The 15,594-nt window shown below is 37.5% G+C and overlaps 1 protein-coding gene across 8 annotated transcripts in view; it reads right to left on the minus strand.

Annotated features, from left to right (window-relative positions):
* Window positions 1-15,594, minus strand: part of SORCS2 (sortilin related VPS10 domain containing receptor 2) — a 548,057-nt gene that overhangs the window by 93,569 nt on the left and 438,894 nt on the right. For all 8 annotated transcript variants that reach the window (XM_062638797.1, XM_062638795.1, XM_062638796.1 and 5 more), the window contains exons 5-6: window positions 13,192-13,265; window positions 926-990 (exon numbers count right to left, since the gene is read on the minus strand). In XM_062638797.1, coding sequence (XP_062494781.1) covers window positions 926-990; window positions 13,192-13,265 — 139 coding nt within the window. The remainder of the gene's footprint in view (window positions 1-925; window positions 991-13,191; window positions 13,266-15,594) is intronic.

The raw sequence follows: 15,594 nt of genomic DNA on the forward strand, positions 1-15,594 counted from the left end.
ATGTACTGCACACAAGTGCCCAAAATGCATTTGTTGAGAACCCAGCCAGCAGACAGTTATGAGAGTTTTAATTTTTATGCTGTTTCTGTTCAATAAAAAAGATACTTTCCATCCAACTCCTGAAGTATCTTCTTACACTGTCTCTAAACAGAGCAACTGACGGGGCTGTGTAGGAGTCACTATGCCTCGGAAATCTCACTGCTAAAAGATTTAGAAACCATGCCATCCAAATTTTAACATGGTACCTTTGATTCATTTAATAGGACTGAAATGAAGAAAACCTTCTGGATTGGGGAAAGTCAAACTGTGCATTCTTTACAACTCATTTTTAAGAGTGCACAAAAACTTAGATGATCTTATTCAAGGAATTCAATTATCTTTCAAGAGTACAGCTGGTAACAAGAAGCTGTACAAGCTTTTGGAAACGTGGTGACTCTTTAGCACAGCACATCCTGACTGCTAATCTCTTTTTCATTTATTTTCCTCTTGAAAATAAATGGATACTGTAACATGAAGAAATTCTGGGAGATGGTGGTTAGCGCAGACGGACTGGCACATGCAACCATTCACTTTAACAAACCCTTACCCAGCACTAACACTGCATTGCCAGTTTTATTTCAAATCAGGATAAAATGTTCAATGTTTAACTGCCAGAATAAATTGCACTATTAATGGACATTTTCAACAGAGCATAGCATCTTGACGTCAATTTGTCTTAGAGTGGAAAACAAGTAAATTTGAAATTATACTATATTTTTATAGAACGGGACAGCTTTGCTGACTACAGATAAAAAGAGAATGAATCTGACTTGCACAGTTTCTCTTCTGACTAGGTTTAAAAACTATCCAAAAAGTATGCTCTAAACCAAAGAGAAATGACTATACACTAGGGTATCAATTGATAATAACATTTTCATTTGCATACCTCCACTGGGGTCCTGGATTTCCATATGAACTAAATCAGGGTCTCCGTCAACTCCAGCAACAGCCCTGAGAACATAATATAATCAAGTTATGCAGAGCCAGCTACAGAATAGTAATTATGTGGATGAAAGAAAAGAGGATTTCATACTAACCAGCTTTAACATTCTAGATAGGAAATTAAAATAAACCTCATTTATAATATCCTATTACTAATATCTAGATGGAAACTATTTTTTTCTGTATTTGACATTATGTTTTTCCCAAATTTCATCAGAATCTCTTTTACTAAAATATATATAAAAGATAGGATCACTTGGAGGAATTAAATAGGTACAAAATTGGAAACAAAACTTCATAAATTGAGAAACATATTGAGAGATATAGATACACGTACTGATACACACATACATTCAGTGACTGGCAAGAGCAAGAGCATCTTTTTACAATTACGTTTGACATCTGAGACTACAAGGCAGATTTAGTGTTAAGAAAGACTGAGATTCCATTCTTATTAGAAATATCTTAGACTTGACATGAAGCTTTCATAACAAAAATGCTTTCATAAAAAAAGCTTTCATAAAAAACCTTTGGTTAGTATATTCAAGAGAAGATTCCACTCCGATAAAGAAAAAGGGGAAGGGGAGAAAGGAAAGGGAAAGGGAAAGGGAAAGGGAAAGGGAAAGGGAAAGGGAGGGAAAGGAAAGGAAAGGAAAGGAAAGGAAAGGAAAGGAAAGGAAAGGAAAGGAAAGGAAAGGAAAGGAAAGGAAAGGAAAGGAAAGGAAAGGAAAGGAAAGGAAAGGAAAGGAAAGGAAAGGAAAGGAAAGGAAAGGTGCAATGGGAATACAGGCTGATTTTCTCATAATATTTCCGATGTCAAATATACTCAAAAGATGATATAAGCCAAGACAATATAAGATAAAAGCCAAAAGATGAGTTTTTTACCCTCGGGGCTTCTTCCATCCTTACTTGGGGATGGCAGCCCCAGCTACACTTTTTTTCTGGCCCTTCCATCATCATTATTTGGGCAGATTCTGCAAAGAAAGTTTTGAGCTGACAGCTGTTCTGTCACTAAGTAAAGCAGAATCCAGCCGCACTAGCACAACCACATCGCTCTTCACAGGCATGGTAAGAGTCCATTGAGTCAGCAGATGTGAGCTGAAGATATGCAAAGGAGACACATTGATTGATAAAGTGCAGCTGGATGCAGATATTAAAAAAGCCTATTAAAATACTTAAGAGAAAATTATCATTTTGATACAATTATTAATAATCAAATGCAATAAAGCTATACTTTGGACTGAAATTACATCACATTTTAATAGGATTGATTTATGAGGAGAGTTGAAACTCAGACTGTAATTGGTGGCTCCTTGGGAACACAGGCCAGGGGGGGAAGAGGCTGGATGATTTCCACTGCATAACAACCAGAAGTCATCACATAGGCTCTTTTTCCCCTAATCAGATAAATGATGAGTCCAAAGAAGGAAGGGGAAGATGAGGGACGAGACTTCACCAAACCACAAGATGTGAGGGAAACTTGGGAATTTTTTAGTAAATGCTCAGAAAAATCTTGCATTCACCAAGAAATTGGTCCCTGAAACACAAACTATTCTACTATTTTGCAGGCAAAACATTAAGTCAGAGAGGACGTTCTATTCACTGAGATCTGATAAGAATGGATGTGAGCAAAGACAAGGGTTGTGAACTTTTTTGCTGTGTGTGCTCTATATATTTTTCTAGACATTCACAACACCAAACAACTGCAGTCAGCATTTTGAGGGAAGAAAATTATATTTGATGAATATTTTACTTTTTATGCTGGGGCCCATGCAGCTGAACCACCAACTAACAGAAACTCAGGGTTGAAATTTTCTGAGTCTCAGCCTGACACAGTGATCAGCATCAATAATGCAAAGATAGTTTTTGGGTACTTCTGAAATACTTCTGATAAGTTATGTCTATAACTTATCACACATGATTTCATATGCACAGTTTGAGATACTTGTCAATATCTTTACCTTCTCATATTTCTTTCAACAGCTAAGAGTGATAACAATATCATGACCTCTCTCTTAGACCTCATAGCAGCCTTCCAGTATCTGAAGGGGGCCTATAGGGATGCTGGAGAGGGACTCTTCATTAGGGACTGTAGTGACAGGACAAGGGGTAACGGGTTAAAACTTAAACAGGGGAAGTTTAGATTGGATATAAGGAGGAAATTCTTTTCTGTTAGGGTGGTGAGGCACTGGAATGGGTTGCCCAGGGAGGCTGTGAATGCTCCATCCCTGGTGGTGTTCAAGACCAGGTTGGATGAGGCCTTGAGTGATATGGTTTAGTGAGAGGTGTCCCTGCCCATGGGAGGGGGGTTGGAACTAGATGATCTTAAGGTCCTTTCCAACCCTAACTATTCTATGATTCTATGATTCTATGTCTACCATGGTCCTCCTAACCGTGATGGCTGGCACACCTAGACTCTGATCTTGTTTCCAGTGTAATCTTTTAGTGCAAGAGGCTGTAACTGATCCATTTTAATGAACACTGTTATAGACACAGAAAATGAAAGTTTCCAACCCAGACCAGTTTTCTCCTTTAGTTTTTTAATTGAGTAGGTGTGAATAAATCACAATGAAGGAGTTTTTTTAGCCCAACGGGGAAAAAGTAATACTTTGCCCCTGAAGTTCAGATATTTCTCCTACCCCTCGCTTTTAAAACTACCTTTTATTAATCATGAGAACAGTTCCAAAGGTAAGTCCTCTATTCCTAAACTAGCTGGATCACCTCTTGCAGTGTCCATTGACTATAAACGTTTAGTACAACAGCTTCACGCTGCAGTTTGACAAGCATTTCTTGTTGTTGCTCTGCCAGATTAAGCCACCCCATTCTGTGTCCCTAGTCTTGCTTCTCATTCACTACCTCAGCCGTCCAATTGAACCTGCCAGGCCGCAGCATTAGGAATTCTCTAATTTAAAGATATAAGCCATAAGGCTGCAAAAGAAATGATCATTAAGCTATACCTGTAGATCTCTAACTTTAGACAAGTGTAACAGCTGAGATGCACCCTTTAAGTGCAGAGTTTATCCATTCTGAAAGGCAAAAATTAAGGAAGCAGATTATTTCAAGAACACGCTTTGTGGTTTTCACTACTCTAGTAACAGAAGAGAATTGTGTTTGCTCACTGAATACGTTACACTCTTGTAGTCTACTTTTGAATACCATCTATAGAGCAGAGTTTCCAAACTCCAACGTCCCTTTACACAGCTTTACAAGCACTTAGGAACAGACCTTTCTATTTTTATTGATAAAAAAAACCCACACCATCTATTATGCCTATTAAGAAAATCTTTAGAAAAGTGTATAAGAAATGCAGAGAACTTGAAGCTATATCCCTGAAGAATAAACTAATTTACTCATTTCAGTGGACTCCTCTGCAAATAGTACTTAAAGCAATACTGTTATTTCACATGTGCTCAAATCATGAACCAAGGCAAAAGTCATATAGCACTACGCAGACAAAACACGATCTAGGTCCCTCTACCCATGCAATATAGTTTTCTTAAAATGATAAGCAAACAATGTACATACAGAAACACATACAGTAAATGATTCACTTGAAAGGAAGGCTCAATTATCTGTTTTTTTCATGTTGAGGGAGAAATGTAAGACATTTTTTTAATGCATTTAATGCATTTTCATTTACAAACATTTACTATTACCACAACATAAACACATTATACCAGTGTGAGGATTGTGCCCACACATCCATTCACGAGCACAATTGACTGTTCCTCAGCTGGCTTTAGGATAGGGCTTATTCTGTCTTATAAAGCACAGACTCAACAGACCCTGATAATCTAACAGCTTCTTCCTTTTTAGCTGACATTTTAGCATCAACTTCTTCCCCAAATAGAATAAGAACTTTCTAAGGAACAATTTTTATTTAATTTCGGTAGGGTTTTTGGTTTGGCTTGGTTAGAATTCCCTGACTTCTCACAGTAGCTTGCAATGAAAATGTTCATATCTCAGCAGTCTGGGACTATTTATTTCTTTCTTTGTTTTACTTCAGTAAAGGAGGTCTGACCACTGAATTTAGGGTCTTCTGGTTTAGGTTGTTTTAGTGTTTTACATTCAGCCATTAAAATTTCCAATGTAATACAGACTAACTTTATGATCAGAGAATTCTTCCTCTAGGAAAAGAAATATCTCTTGACCAAATATACCATGCTGATTAAAGTAAGTGCAACATGCCAGCACTACAGATCACGTAACAGCATGGATACAACACTTCAGAATTAAAATAGCCCAACTTGATTGTACGGTAGTGTAAATATAGGCAGCCTCAATATACTTCTTCCCTTTCCTGTGAACACAAGTTCTATTATCTCCCTGATGCTTGTCTGACACCATGTTGAGCCTTTTGGGAAAACTAGTCCTGCAGAATGTAATCTTAGAACTATTTGGAGGGATTAGTTTTCTCTTACTTAAATCAACGGATTGTGCCAGCAGTTGTGCTCCAATCCTGTGGACGAAAAGCGGCAAAATAGCCCCTTTTGGTGGTGCAGAGGTGAAACTGCCTCAGCCCCAGTGTAGTGTTTGTGCATGTCTAACCTCATTTATGTCAGAAAGCTGCATCTAATAAAACACAATGAGAAGCAGAAGAAATCAAGGCATCTTTGTTTCCATTCATGCCTGAATTTTGTCTCCTGAAGGACACTAGAGCCCTTTGTTATGTGTATGCTTTTTTGGAATTAAGGGAGATTCTTCTGTAACATTATCTGTTGCATGACCTTAATGCCTCTGGCATTAGTGCTCACCAGGTAATTCCTTGCATGAAAATGGTACAATGGAGTTGGCTAACAAGCCCTCTGCATCTGCCTCAGTCTGTGTATATATGTATACTCTGTGATATGACCATTAGGTATTTTATATTTTTAAATAACCATACTAAAATTCTAATAATTTAGAATTTTCATGTTAAAAAATCTACTTATGAGACCTTTGCCATTATTGCAATATTTTCAATTTTATTTAGCTACCTGTCTTCAGAAACTGCCCCAGTACTTTCTAACTCTAGTTGCACGCAGTATTAAAACCAATACTTCGTTGAAATTTGATATTTATGTAACATACATGAACAAAAATTATCACTGACATCTAACACTTCACATCTCAAAATATGAATCATAAGCATCAGTCCCTTATATGGTAATAATGGTTGGATTTTACTTCAAGCAGAAAACTTTTTTCTTTCTTTTTAGTAGCCCAAGCCTGTTTTGTAGGGGAACAGCTGCCTGCAAACACTTGATCAAGTACAGCCCGCCATGGACACATATTTTCTCTACTTCGAATGGATCCCTTCTTTGTTAAATATTTGATGTAGTTCACTTTGATGCATAATAATGAAGAGACACCTTCAAACAGGACATCTGAAACCTGCTCACTGATGTGCAGGAGCCTCCAATCAAAAGCCATCTGAATACTTGACAGTCTCCTCAATTTGCCCCTCTCATAATCTCTGAATATTAAGTTTATACAGAAGGTAACAAATTCCCAGTTTATATTGGCTGATTTCTAGCAACTGACTGAAGAGCACTGCCTTGCTTAGACAGCAAGGCAAAAGCATGCAAATGTTTTCACTGAGTAGTTTAAAATGGTATTGACAACCTGGTAACTGAGGGAGACAAAACTATGATTTGATTCATACAAGCTTGTGACTGATTGTGCTTCAGGCCTTGCAATCTCTGCATCTGCTTTGAAGGACTCTTCTTCAGTGATTGAGTCAATGCCTGCCGTACACAGCCATCGCGTGCTGCTACTTATTTCCTCCCTGTGCTTAAATGCTTTTTCCCTGCCGCCTTTATCCAAACAGAGCTGAAGTGTTTGTCATTGCTGTGGGTTGACCTTGGCTGGCCACCAGGTACCCAGCAAGCTGCTCTATCACTCCCCACTCTTAACAGGACAGGGGGAGAAAACAAGATGAAGAAAAGCTCCTGGGTTGAAATAAGCACAGGAAAATTGCTCACCAATTACCATCACAGGTGAAAGAGACTTGACTTGGGGAAGATCAATTAAATTTACTGCCAATAAATAGTAAGATAGCAAGAAACGAAAACCAAACTAAAAACATCACCTTCCCCCCACGCCTCACTTTTTCCCAGGCTCAGATTCACTCCTTTCTTTACCTCCATTCCCCAAAGCAGCACAGGGGAATAGCGAATTGGGGTGGCAATCAGTTCATCACACATTGCCTCTGCTGCTCCTTCCTCCTTGTGTTCTTCCCCTGCTCCAGCCTCGGGTCCCACCCATGGAAGAGAGTCCTTCATGAATTTCCCCATCATGAATACCCCACTCCTCAACATGCAGCCTTCACCCACTAAGAAATCAAACATGAATATTTCACTTATTGAAGGGGAATTTTTAACATGTATACTTTTATGTGTCTTTGTATAGATTGTCATAGCAATCGTAGTAAATTCTAGTGACACACTTAACAAGATGCACCTTAAAACTGCAAACTGCTGCTAAATGACACTTGTAACCTTCCATATGAATACAACTGACCAAGTCTAAGACTAGATCCAGCTACATCTAGGCTCTGTCAGTTTAGAAAGCAAGGGGTCTGTTCTGAACCTCGTGACTAAACAGGAGGGTGTCCCTTACCCTTTGTGCTTTCAGTCTCTGGTACAATCATCTTTAGCTCAATTTTACCTCAATTTGTCTTTTTATGCTTCATCCATGTAATACATAATAGAGTGAACCTTGCCATCAAATTCTGTTTAGTTGTGCCTTTATAAATCCTATAAAATTGCTCTTGCTAATATCTTTCCTGATCAGTCTTTGAGTGACCCTAAACCACTCATTGTGCAAAAGCCTGCTCCAGCATGGGTTTTCCACAAGATCAGAGCCTCCTTCAGGGCACATCTACGTGCTCTGAGGTCCTCCATGGGCTGCAGGTGGGTATCTGCTCCACCGTGGACCTCCATTGGCTGCAGGGGACAGACTGCCTCACCATGGGCTGCACCACAGGCTGCAGACAAATCGCTGCTCTGGTTCCTGGAGTACCTCCTGCCCTCTTTCTTCACACACCTGGGGGTCTGCAGGGCCATTTCTCACATATTCTCACTCCTCTCTCCCAGAAACTTGCACAGCTGTTCACCCCTTCTTAACTATTTTAGCATAGAGGCATCACCAGTGTTGCTCATGGGCTCACCTTTGGACAGAGATGGGTCTGTCTTGGAGCCAACTGGAACCAGCTCTGTCTGACAGTCTCTTCTCACAGAAGCCCTGAACACACCTGCTACCAAATCTTGCCATGCAAACCCAATATGATATTGCGTCATATGCATCACCACACAGATAGAAACAGAACAAATACCATCCCAGTGTAAGAATGATTGCCCACACAGATTCTTGGCTTCCCACACAAGAACCTTTCACAAAAAATCCAATGTTAAAGGCTCAATGAAATCCTTTTTGCATTCCTTTATCCTTCAGGGCATAACATTGCTGAAATCTCCTCTTTCATCTGACACTTGAATAGCCAGGAACCCACTACACTTGACATTAATGGGTACAGCTGTGATTGATTACTCGTATGGGATTTCATGATGAGACCAGAACTTTGGTACCCTGAGAACAACTGCTCTACCCAAATAAATTCATCATTTTTTATTTTTATGTTCTCACCTCTCATGGAAATGGAGAATCTAGAGCTAAAAATAAGAGTAAAAGATACCCACAGTACAGGATTCCATACCCTAGCAAGTCAAAGCATTTCTAACGCTCTAGACAGAATCATAAAGGAAATGTTCTGGGCTTAATTCTCTGGTAATTACCAATTCATGACTCACTGTCCTGGGGTATATTCGTGCTGGTGTAGCCAGCGGATTCACAATCTATTCTTCACTTATGTATTACTATTTTGAGCAATCGGAAAGAACTTAGATGGCATAAAAGCCTTGGGGATTGTGAAGAATATCAGCAAAGCCAGAGGAATGCCAAACTGCACTACTCTTTCTTTGTCTCAAGGATTACCACATAATTCATCACTCTCTTTTTAAAAAATGGGACTGATATATAAAACCAATTACATACCATGTGGTGTTTATTTTTTTAATGTTTGGCTGTGCTATGTCTTATCTTTTTTGCATTCCCTTCTGTAAATAAACCTGGAACTGGAAAAAGTACTCATAAAGGATGGGTACTATAATATGGCTTAAACAGAAATCATCACATTAGGGAATGCTGCATGGCCAGTTACAGTTTGTATGAAGAAGTAGAACTGTAATTGAAGTCAGGGTAATTGAAGTTTCTTAGTTTTAAAGCAGAAGAATTTGCTCAAAATTAAAGGTTTCCACAATAATAAAAAAAAAATTTGAATCTTCTTAGCTAGTATTTATACAGAAATAACAGATTTATTTTCTAAATGTTGATAATTTTTTTTTTTAATTATTGTGATTTAGGATTAATTTTTTTAATTGTGAAATCCATATTTCCTGATTTTTCTTTGAAATATCAAAAAAGATTTTTAATGAACCATTTCTCTTCAGTATTTCCATATTTTCTGAACAGTATTTTTTCTATATTTTTTTTCATTTCAACTTGAATGACAAATCAATCAAATAAAACTAAACAAACTTCTATAATATATCTGGTTTGCAGTCATATTTAAATCTATCTGCAGCCTTACAGTTCCTTTTTTGTTTGTTTGTTTTTAGAACATAATAGAATACCTTCAGTTGGAAGGGATTTACAACAATCATCTAGTCCAACTGTCTGACCACTTCAGGGCTGACCAAAAGTTACAGCATGTTAAGGGCATTGTCCATTCACCTCAAACACTGACAGACTTGGAGCATCAACCATCTCTCTAGGAAGTCTGTTTTGCCTCCTAAGATGGTAAGACAAGACAAACTGCTATGAAGGATTAGTTAACTTTCCTCTCCAAAAGAATAAATGAAACAAATTGGGAAAATGGCCTGGAGGGGGTAAGAAAATTCCACACTATATCATAGATGGGAAGAAAGTATTCTGTGTTCCTAAAACAAGAGATGGCAGTATACACTTTCCACTGATACCAATGACCTTTCCATGAAAAACCACATTCCATACATTAAATCTGCAAAGATACTTAAGGGATGGTCCAGAACACTTGAAAAACAAATATAGCCTAGAAGATGTTTTTAATATATTGCTTATAAATCTACAGTATAAGATCTTAACATAAACAGTTTAAAATACTCAGTCCCTACTGAACTTCTCTTAATATAAATACATAAGACATTCCATTAAATTAATTGCATTTACATTTTCGTTGAGTAAAAATAATGCTTCTTTGGGAACTGCATGAAGATCTGGCTGCTGCTGGAGGCACTGGAAAAAATGTTTTTACAAAGCACAGGAAAATATTATGACTGACAATATTTGTAGTTACCAGGCTGAAATAAAAATCTTGGGCTGCATTACCAACCTCAGTCAACTGAAATCAAATAAGAAACATCTGCTAAAGATCTGCCCAGTAAAATGTTCTTGGCCCAACCAGCCAGTATCAGCAAGACACCTATCCTCATTTATAGTGAGATGCAAAATTTGAATTCATTTCACTAATCTTTAACACAACAGATGCTATATATTGTCAAGAAAATAATACTGGACTTAGTGCCCTAATAGTCAAGGTATGGCAAAGCCCATATTCTTACATCTGTTGAAAGCTACACAAGTATTTGTTTCTACTTAGCACTCGGATAACTTGGGTGATGAAGGCCTTAAAGTAGTGGAAAGTTTCATGTGATGACCAACAAATTTCCACTGGAAGACCATGTCCAACTCACATGGTTGGACACACCTCCACTCACAGCAGATTCTTTGTATATTGCAATGTCCCATATGATGGAAATAAGAAATATTTATATATATTTATATATCTTTACGTCTAAGGAAGCCTAAGAGAAGGATCATCAGGTACTGAGGAGGCACCAAACATCTACTCGCAAAACATTGCTGCAGCTGGCTGATACAGTTCTTGAGAGAAATCAGAATGGTCTATATACAGAAAACAGGAAAACAAAAACCTAGAAAATATCAAAGATTTCTAAAGGTTATAAATGTACAGACTGTTAGAATTTATTATTCTTATCTGAGAGGAATGTGATTTTTATGAACAACCATGTCTTTGAAATACTACATGGCAGTTATTCCTATCAAAGCTCCAGGACACTTCCCTGATTGTGTCTGAATGCTATAAGGAATACCGAAACACATAGGGGTACTGAAACACAGCAAAATAGACTTAACATTGAACATGCACTTTCTGCCTTTAATTCTTAATACAAAAAACATCGACAGATTGAGTCAGAGAAAAACTGACACGTATTTCAGTGGTATGTTGCATTTTTCATTATTTAAGTGTGCTACATATGCAGAGACTCAGATAAGAAAAAAACCATTCAATAAGTCTGCTAGAGAGAGGCTTCCACTGTTCTAGTGACTTTGATGGTTGTCAGACTTAATGCATATGACTTTTTTTTTTTATTGCTTAAAACAGAGAGCCACATGCCCTCCTGATTTACACCCTGTATAAACTTGCTAAGGCAAAATCGGGTTTAAGGCAGACATGACACTTCTGACCTACTGCGCTACCTCTAAATGATTATACTCTTCCATGTGACAGTTAAGAGACCTGTAAACTGCATCGTCTGTGAAACTCTTGCTGCTGTGTAGAAATAACTTCTTCAATGAGGCTGTATTTTGCAGAAGTAAGTAAGAAGAAAGTGTCAGGCTGACTCAAGTATCTCAGCAGAAAAGTTTGAAACAAACTGGAGTAAATCAAATAGGTGTTCCTACAAAGCAACTGCAGGCTGGTTTTCTAAAAGTATGGACAATAAGTAGGTTGCTGACTGAAAAAGAGGCCCTTGGATATGTGACAAAGCTCCCTTGATATGTTCAAGGATAATTACACCAACAGGGCACCATGGCAGGTTAGGTCCTATGCTCCTAGCTCTTTCTGACAGGGTTTAAAGTGTCGATGTGTCCCTGCCCTCGGCCACAACCTCCCCCCCCACCCAGCATCAGCATCAGCACACATGCCAGCACACCTTTGGACTTGCCCAGTTCCATTTTAGGTTAGTGCCCAATGTTTCTGTAGGTACTGTAAAAGCTTATCAGCAGTTTAAGCAGTTTTGGGTTCTGTTGATTTTGGTTTTCCCTGAGTATAGCCAGGATGAATATCTATTTCAACTCAAGAGGCAAACAACTACCTGAAGAACAAGGAAGATCACAGCATGAACACATCGTAAATCTTGCAGCCAAGATCAGGTATATCCATTCCAATACTGGCGACACCAATAGCACACCACAAAAATATTGCTGAAAGCCAGATACAGCTTCATAGACACATGGATAATTATACTTCATGCAACTGACAAGGATCAGAGTCATTCTAAAACTAAAATCGAAAGTCATTTAGGGAAAGAAAGTGTCTGGTATATTACGACTAATCCGGTAATAAAAAAATACAAATTATTGGTAATGATAGAGTTGTGCACAGTCCATACTTAAACACTGAACTAAAAAGTGAAAGGGGGAATTCTCTGTTTTTTTCTATAGAAATTAGATAAATGTTAAGTGTGCAAACTGACAATATAAAAATATAAAATTAATTAAAACACTATGAAAAGGTTAATTTTGGTATTGAAAAAGTTATACGTTTTTCAAATTCATTTAATTCATATAAAAGACACTGACCTACTCCTCAAACATTTTTTCAACCTGCTTAAATAGCTTCTTAAACATTTTGAGAGACTGAAAAATGTTTGAGCTGAAAGTGAAATAATTTGATGTATGTGCACTCGATAAAGTCATATTTTTCACCAATTTCCTTAATAGTGTAAGTTTATATATGACTCCAGTTAATAGGTCTGATTCAACCTCTCTTAAAAAAATGTCATGGATTTTCCTCTGCAAAAACACTGCTCTCCTTTCCAAAGATCAATTCCACCAGTAAAATGAAAAGCAATTTCATTGGACATTATAGCCCTCTTTAAATCTTGGGCTCCACAGATCCAGACCTATAACCCTTATATGTGCTGACACTCAGTATGATCACTGGCGTGAGTATGAATTTGCAATAGCGGATGCAGCAATGCTGACATAATCTGCAAAAGACTCCAAGGCTCACGCTGTCCCCATCAGTAGGTCTGAAAACATCTTTCTTGATTAGAATGAAATACTTTTGCTGTTCATTTTTTATTTGCAAAATAAAAGACTTCATACCAAAAAATATGATCTTTTGAAACTCTTTCCTGCAGAAGAATCCATTTTTTCCCCAAGTCAATGGATGCATAAACCTACAAAAGAGAGAAAGAAAAACAAAAGATGATAGGAAACTGTTAATGTTGTACATCTTCAGAGACAAGTCCTATGTCACTGTTAAAATGACAGATTTTACACCAATAAGAAAGACCAAACAAACAAACAAAGCATTACCAGGAACTCTCCATGATGTTTTTCAGAGTAATAACCTTTCATGGAGAATATTTGTTTTAAATATTATCTAGAATGAACAAAACTCAGCTTCACATGAAAACAATTCACAATTCATCTTGAGTCTTAGGGGTTTTTTTTGAGATTTAAGTCTTCATTTTGGGATTCTTTTTACCTCAGCATGGTTACACAAAAGAATACACCTTCCTTCTCCCTTTTCCCATTAATTGAACAAACCATCACAAATGCTCTCTTTATGCTTCAAGCCTTAATTCCAAAAAACCGTGTAAACTAGAAAGTCAATGAATTTCATAATCTGCTAAAATAGGACCAAAAGATATTAGAGAAATGTTTAAGAGATTTGATGAGAGAGACACTTGAGAGCTTGCTTCACAGATACCAATTTGTGACCTGTTTAGAAATGGTCACTCAACGGTGATGCAGAAGATGGCCTGGAGGAAGAGGAATACTCCAGCTCAACCTTCCTTCTAACCAAATGCTAATGACATGGATGGATATCCATGAAGAATGCAGATGAAAGCTGTTTTCCCACAAAATAAAGAGGAATATAAAACAGCTATTAAAAATCTTTGTCCTTCAGCTTTTGCCTTCATAATGTTTTCCTTAGTTAAAATAAGAAATATCTATCAAACTTCTAAAAAGACAGACTTAAAACCCCCTGCTGTTTGCATGCATTTCTTATTTGATCCAATTTACACATGATGGGTTTTCTCTCAATATCGGGGGGGGGGGAAGTGTGTTATGAGGACTAGTGAGGAATGTTTTTGGTTTAAAATGACAGGTTCAATGACAAAACACTACTCCTCCTTGCCCCACGTTCCTATAGAAAACTGGCAATATTAATATGGAAAGATAAAGGCTGAGGTAGCTTACCATTAATTCTACGGGTAAATTTACTAAAATTTGAATTGGAGATAAACCAGTATTTCCCAGTTACTTGCACTTCACAACAATCAGGTTTTGCTCCACCGCACACACAGTTAAAGCAGGTAGACCACAGTTTGAGTAAGAAACTAATTAGGATTCAGACTGCTTACTTTAGCATTCACCCAGTCTATGCATAGACAGAAGTGATCAGAGATCAAAAGGTTTTCGCCCTCAGAGCCAAATGCTTTAATGATGGGGATGCAGAGCTCAAATTACTTCCCCTCACACACATTTAAGACTGAAGTCTGGGAGCTTATGAATGAACAGTTTTCTTTTATGTAGAGAGAAGTCCATGCAAGCTTACTGTAAGAGAGAGCGAAGTAGGACTAATAACGTATATTCAAACTGAGAGGAATGTTTAACTAATGCAGTACTTGAAATGAATAAAAAATAATGTGTAACTAACGCACACATTCAACTTCCTGTAATTAAAAAAAAATAGCCATAGGTGTTTTGGGTTTTAACAGATACATGTGATAAAACCACCAAATGAAATTAGGTACGAGGTGAAAACAGTTATATTACTAGACAGCTAACCTCTCCAGCTTCAGTAAACAAATCTATTAGATCTTACACTTCTGTTTATTATCACCCATGTAATAAATGTGCTATTTTAGAAACCTGAAAGTGCTTTCCCCTGTTTTGCCATTTTGTCATCCTTTCAGCTTCCAAATGAACAACTAAAATCTACTGCATCCTTGTCGAGTTTTAAAAATAATGTAGAAGCATTTAAATAGACTCAGTGAAAGGCTGACTGTTATTCATTATAACTGAGGAAATCAGAAAAAAGGAATATAGATTTGAGGTAGCAAATGGATTAATCCAACCATATTGACTGGATTTGCATTCATTCACAGTGTCAGCTAGAGGCTAGAGGTTTATTTAAACAAAATCTAGGGTTCCAAATGCATATTTTGCAGCATAGAATAAGCCCTAAATCAAATCAGAAGTTGTGAGAAAGGCTGTGAGGCTCCAGTAGACAGAGAAGCCTTGCTGATTGCTATTTATGAAGGATGTGTACATGTACTCCTTGTATTCTCAAAAGTGCCTCTGTAAGAAATCATTTGAGTAGCAGGAGGTAATGGCTTCCCCCGAGTTTTAGATTGTGGTACATCCTGATGCTACTTTCTTCCAGCAAAGGTAAAGTTACTTAACACAAAACTCTAGACTATACAATCTCTCTAGGCCAAATTCCGATCAATACTCTCAAGACCACTAATTTTAGTACAGTGACCTTTTCTCATG

Source organism: Pezoporus occidentalis, unplaced genomic scaffold (assembly GCF_034315485.1).
Source record: "Pezoporus occidentalis ecotype Australia unplaced genomic scaffold, CSIRO_AGI_Poc_V1 ctg58, whole genome shotgun sequence".
Classification (NCBI taxonomy): Eukaryota; Metazoa; Chordata; class Aves; order Psittaciformes; family Psittacidae; genus Pezoporus; species Pezoporus occidentalis.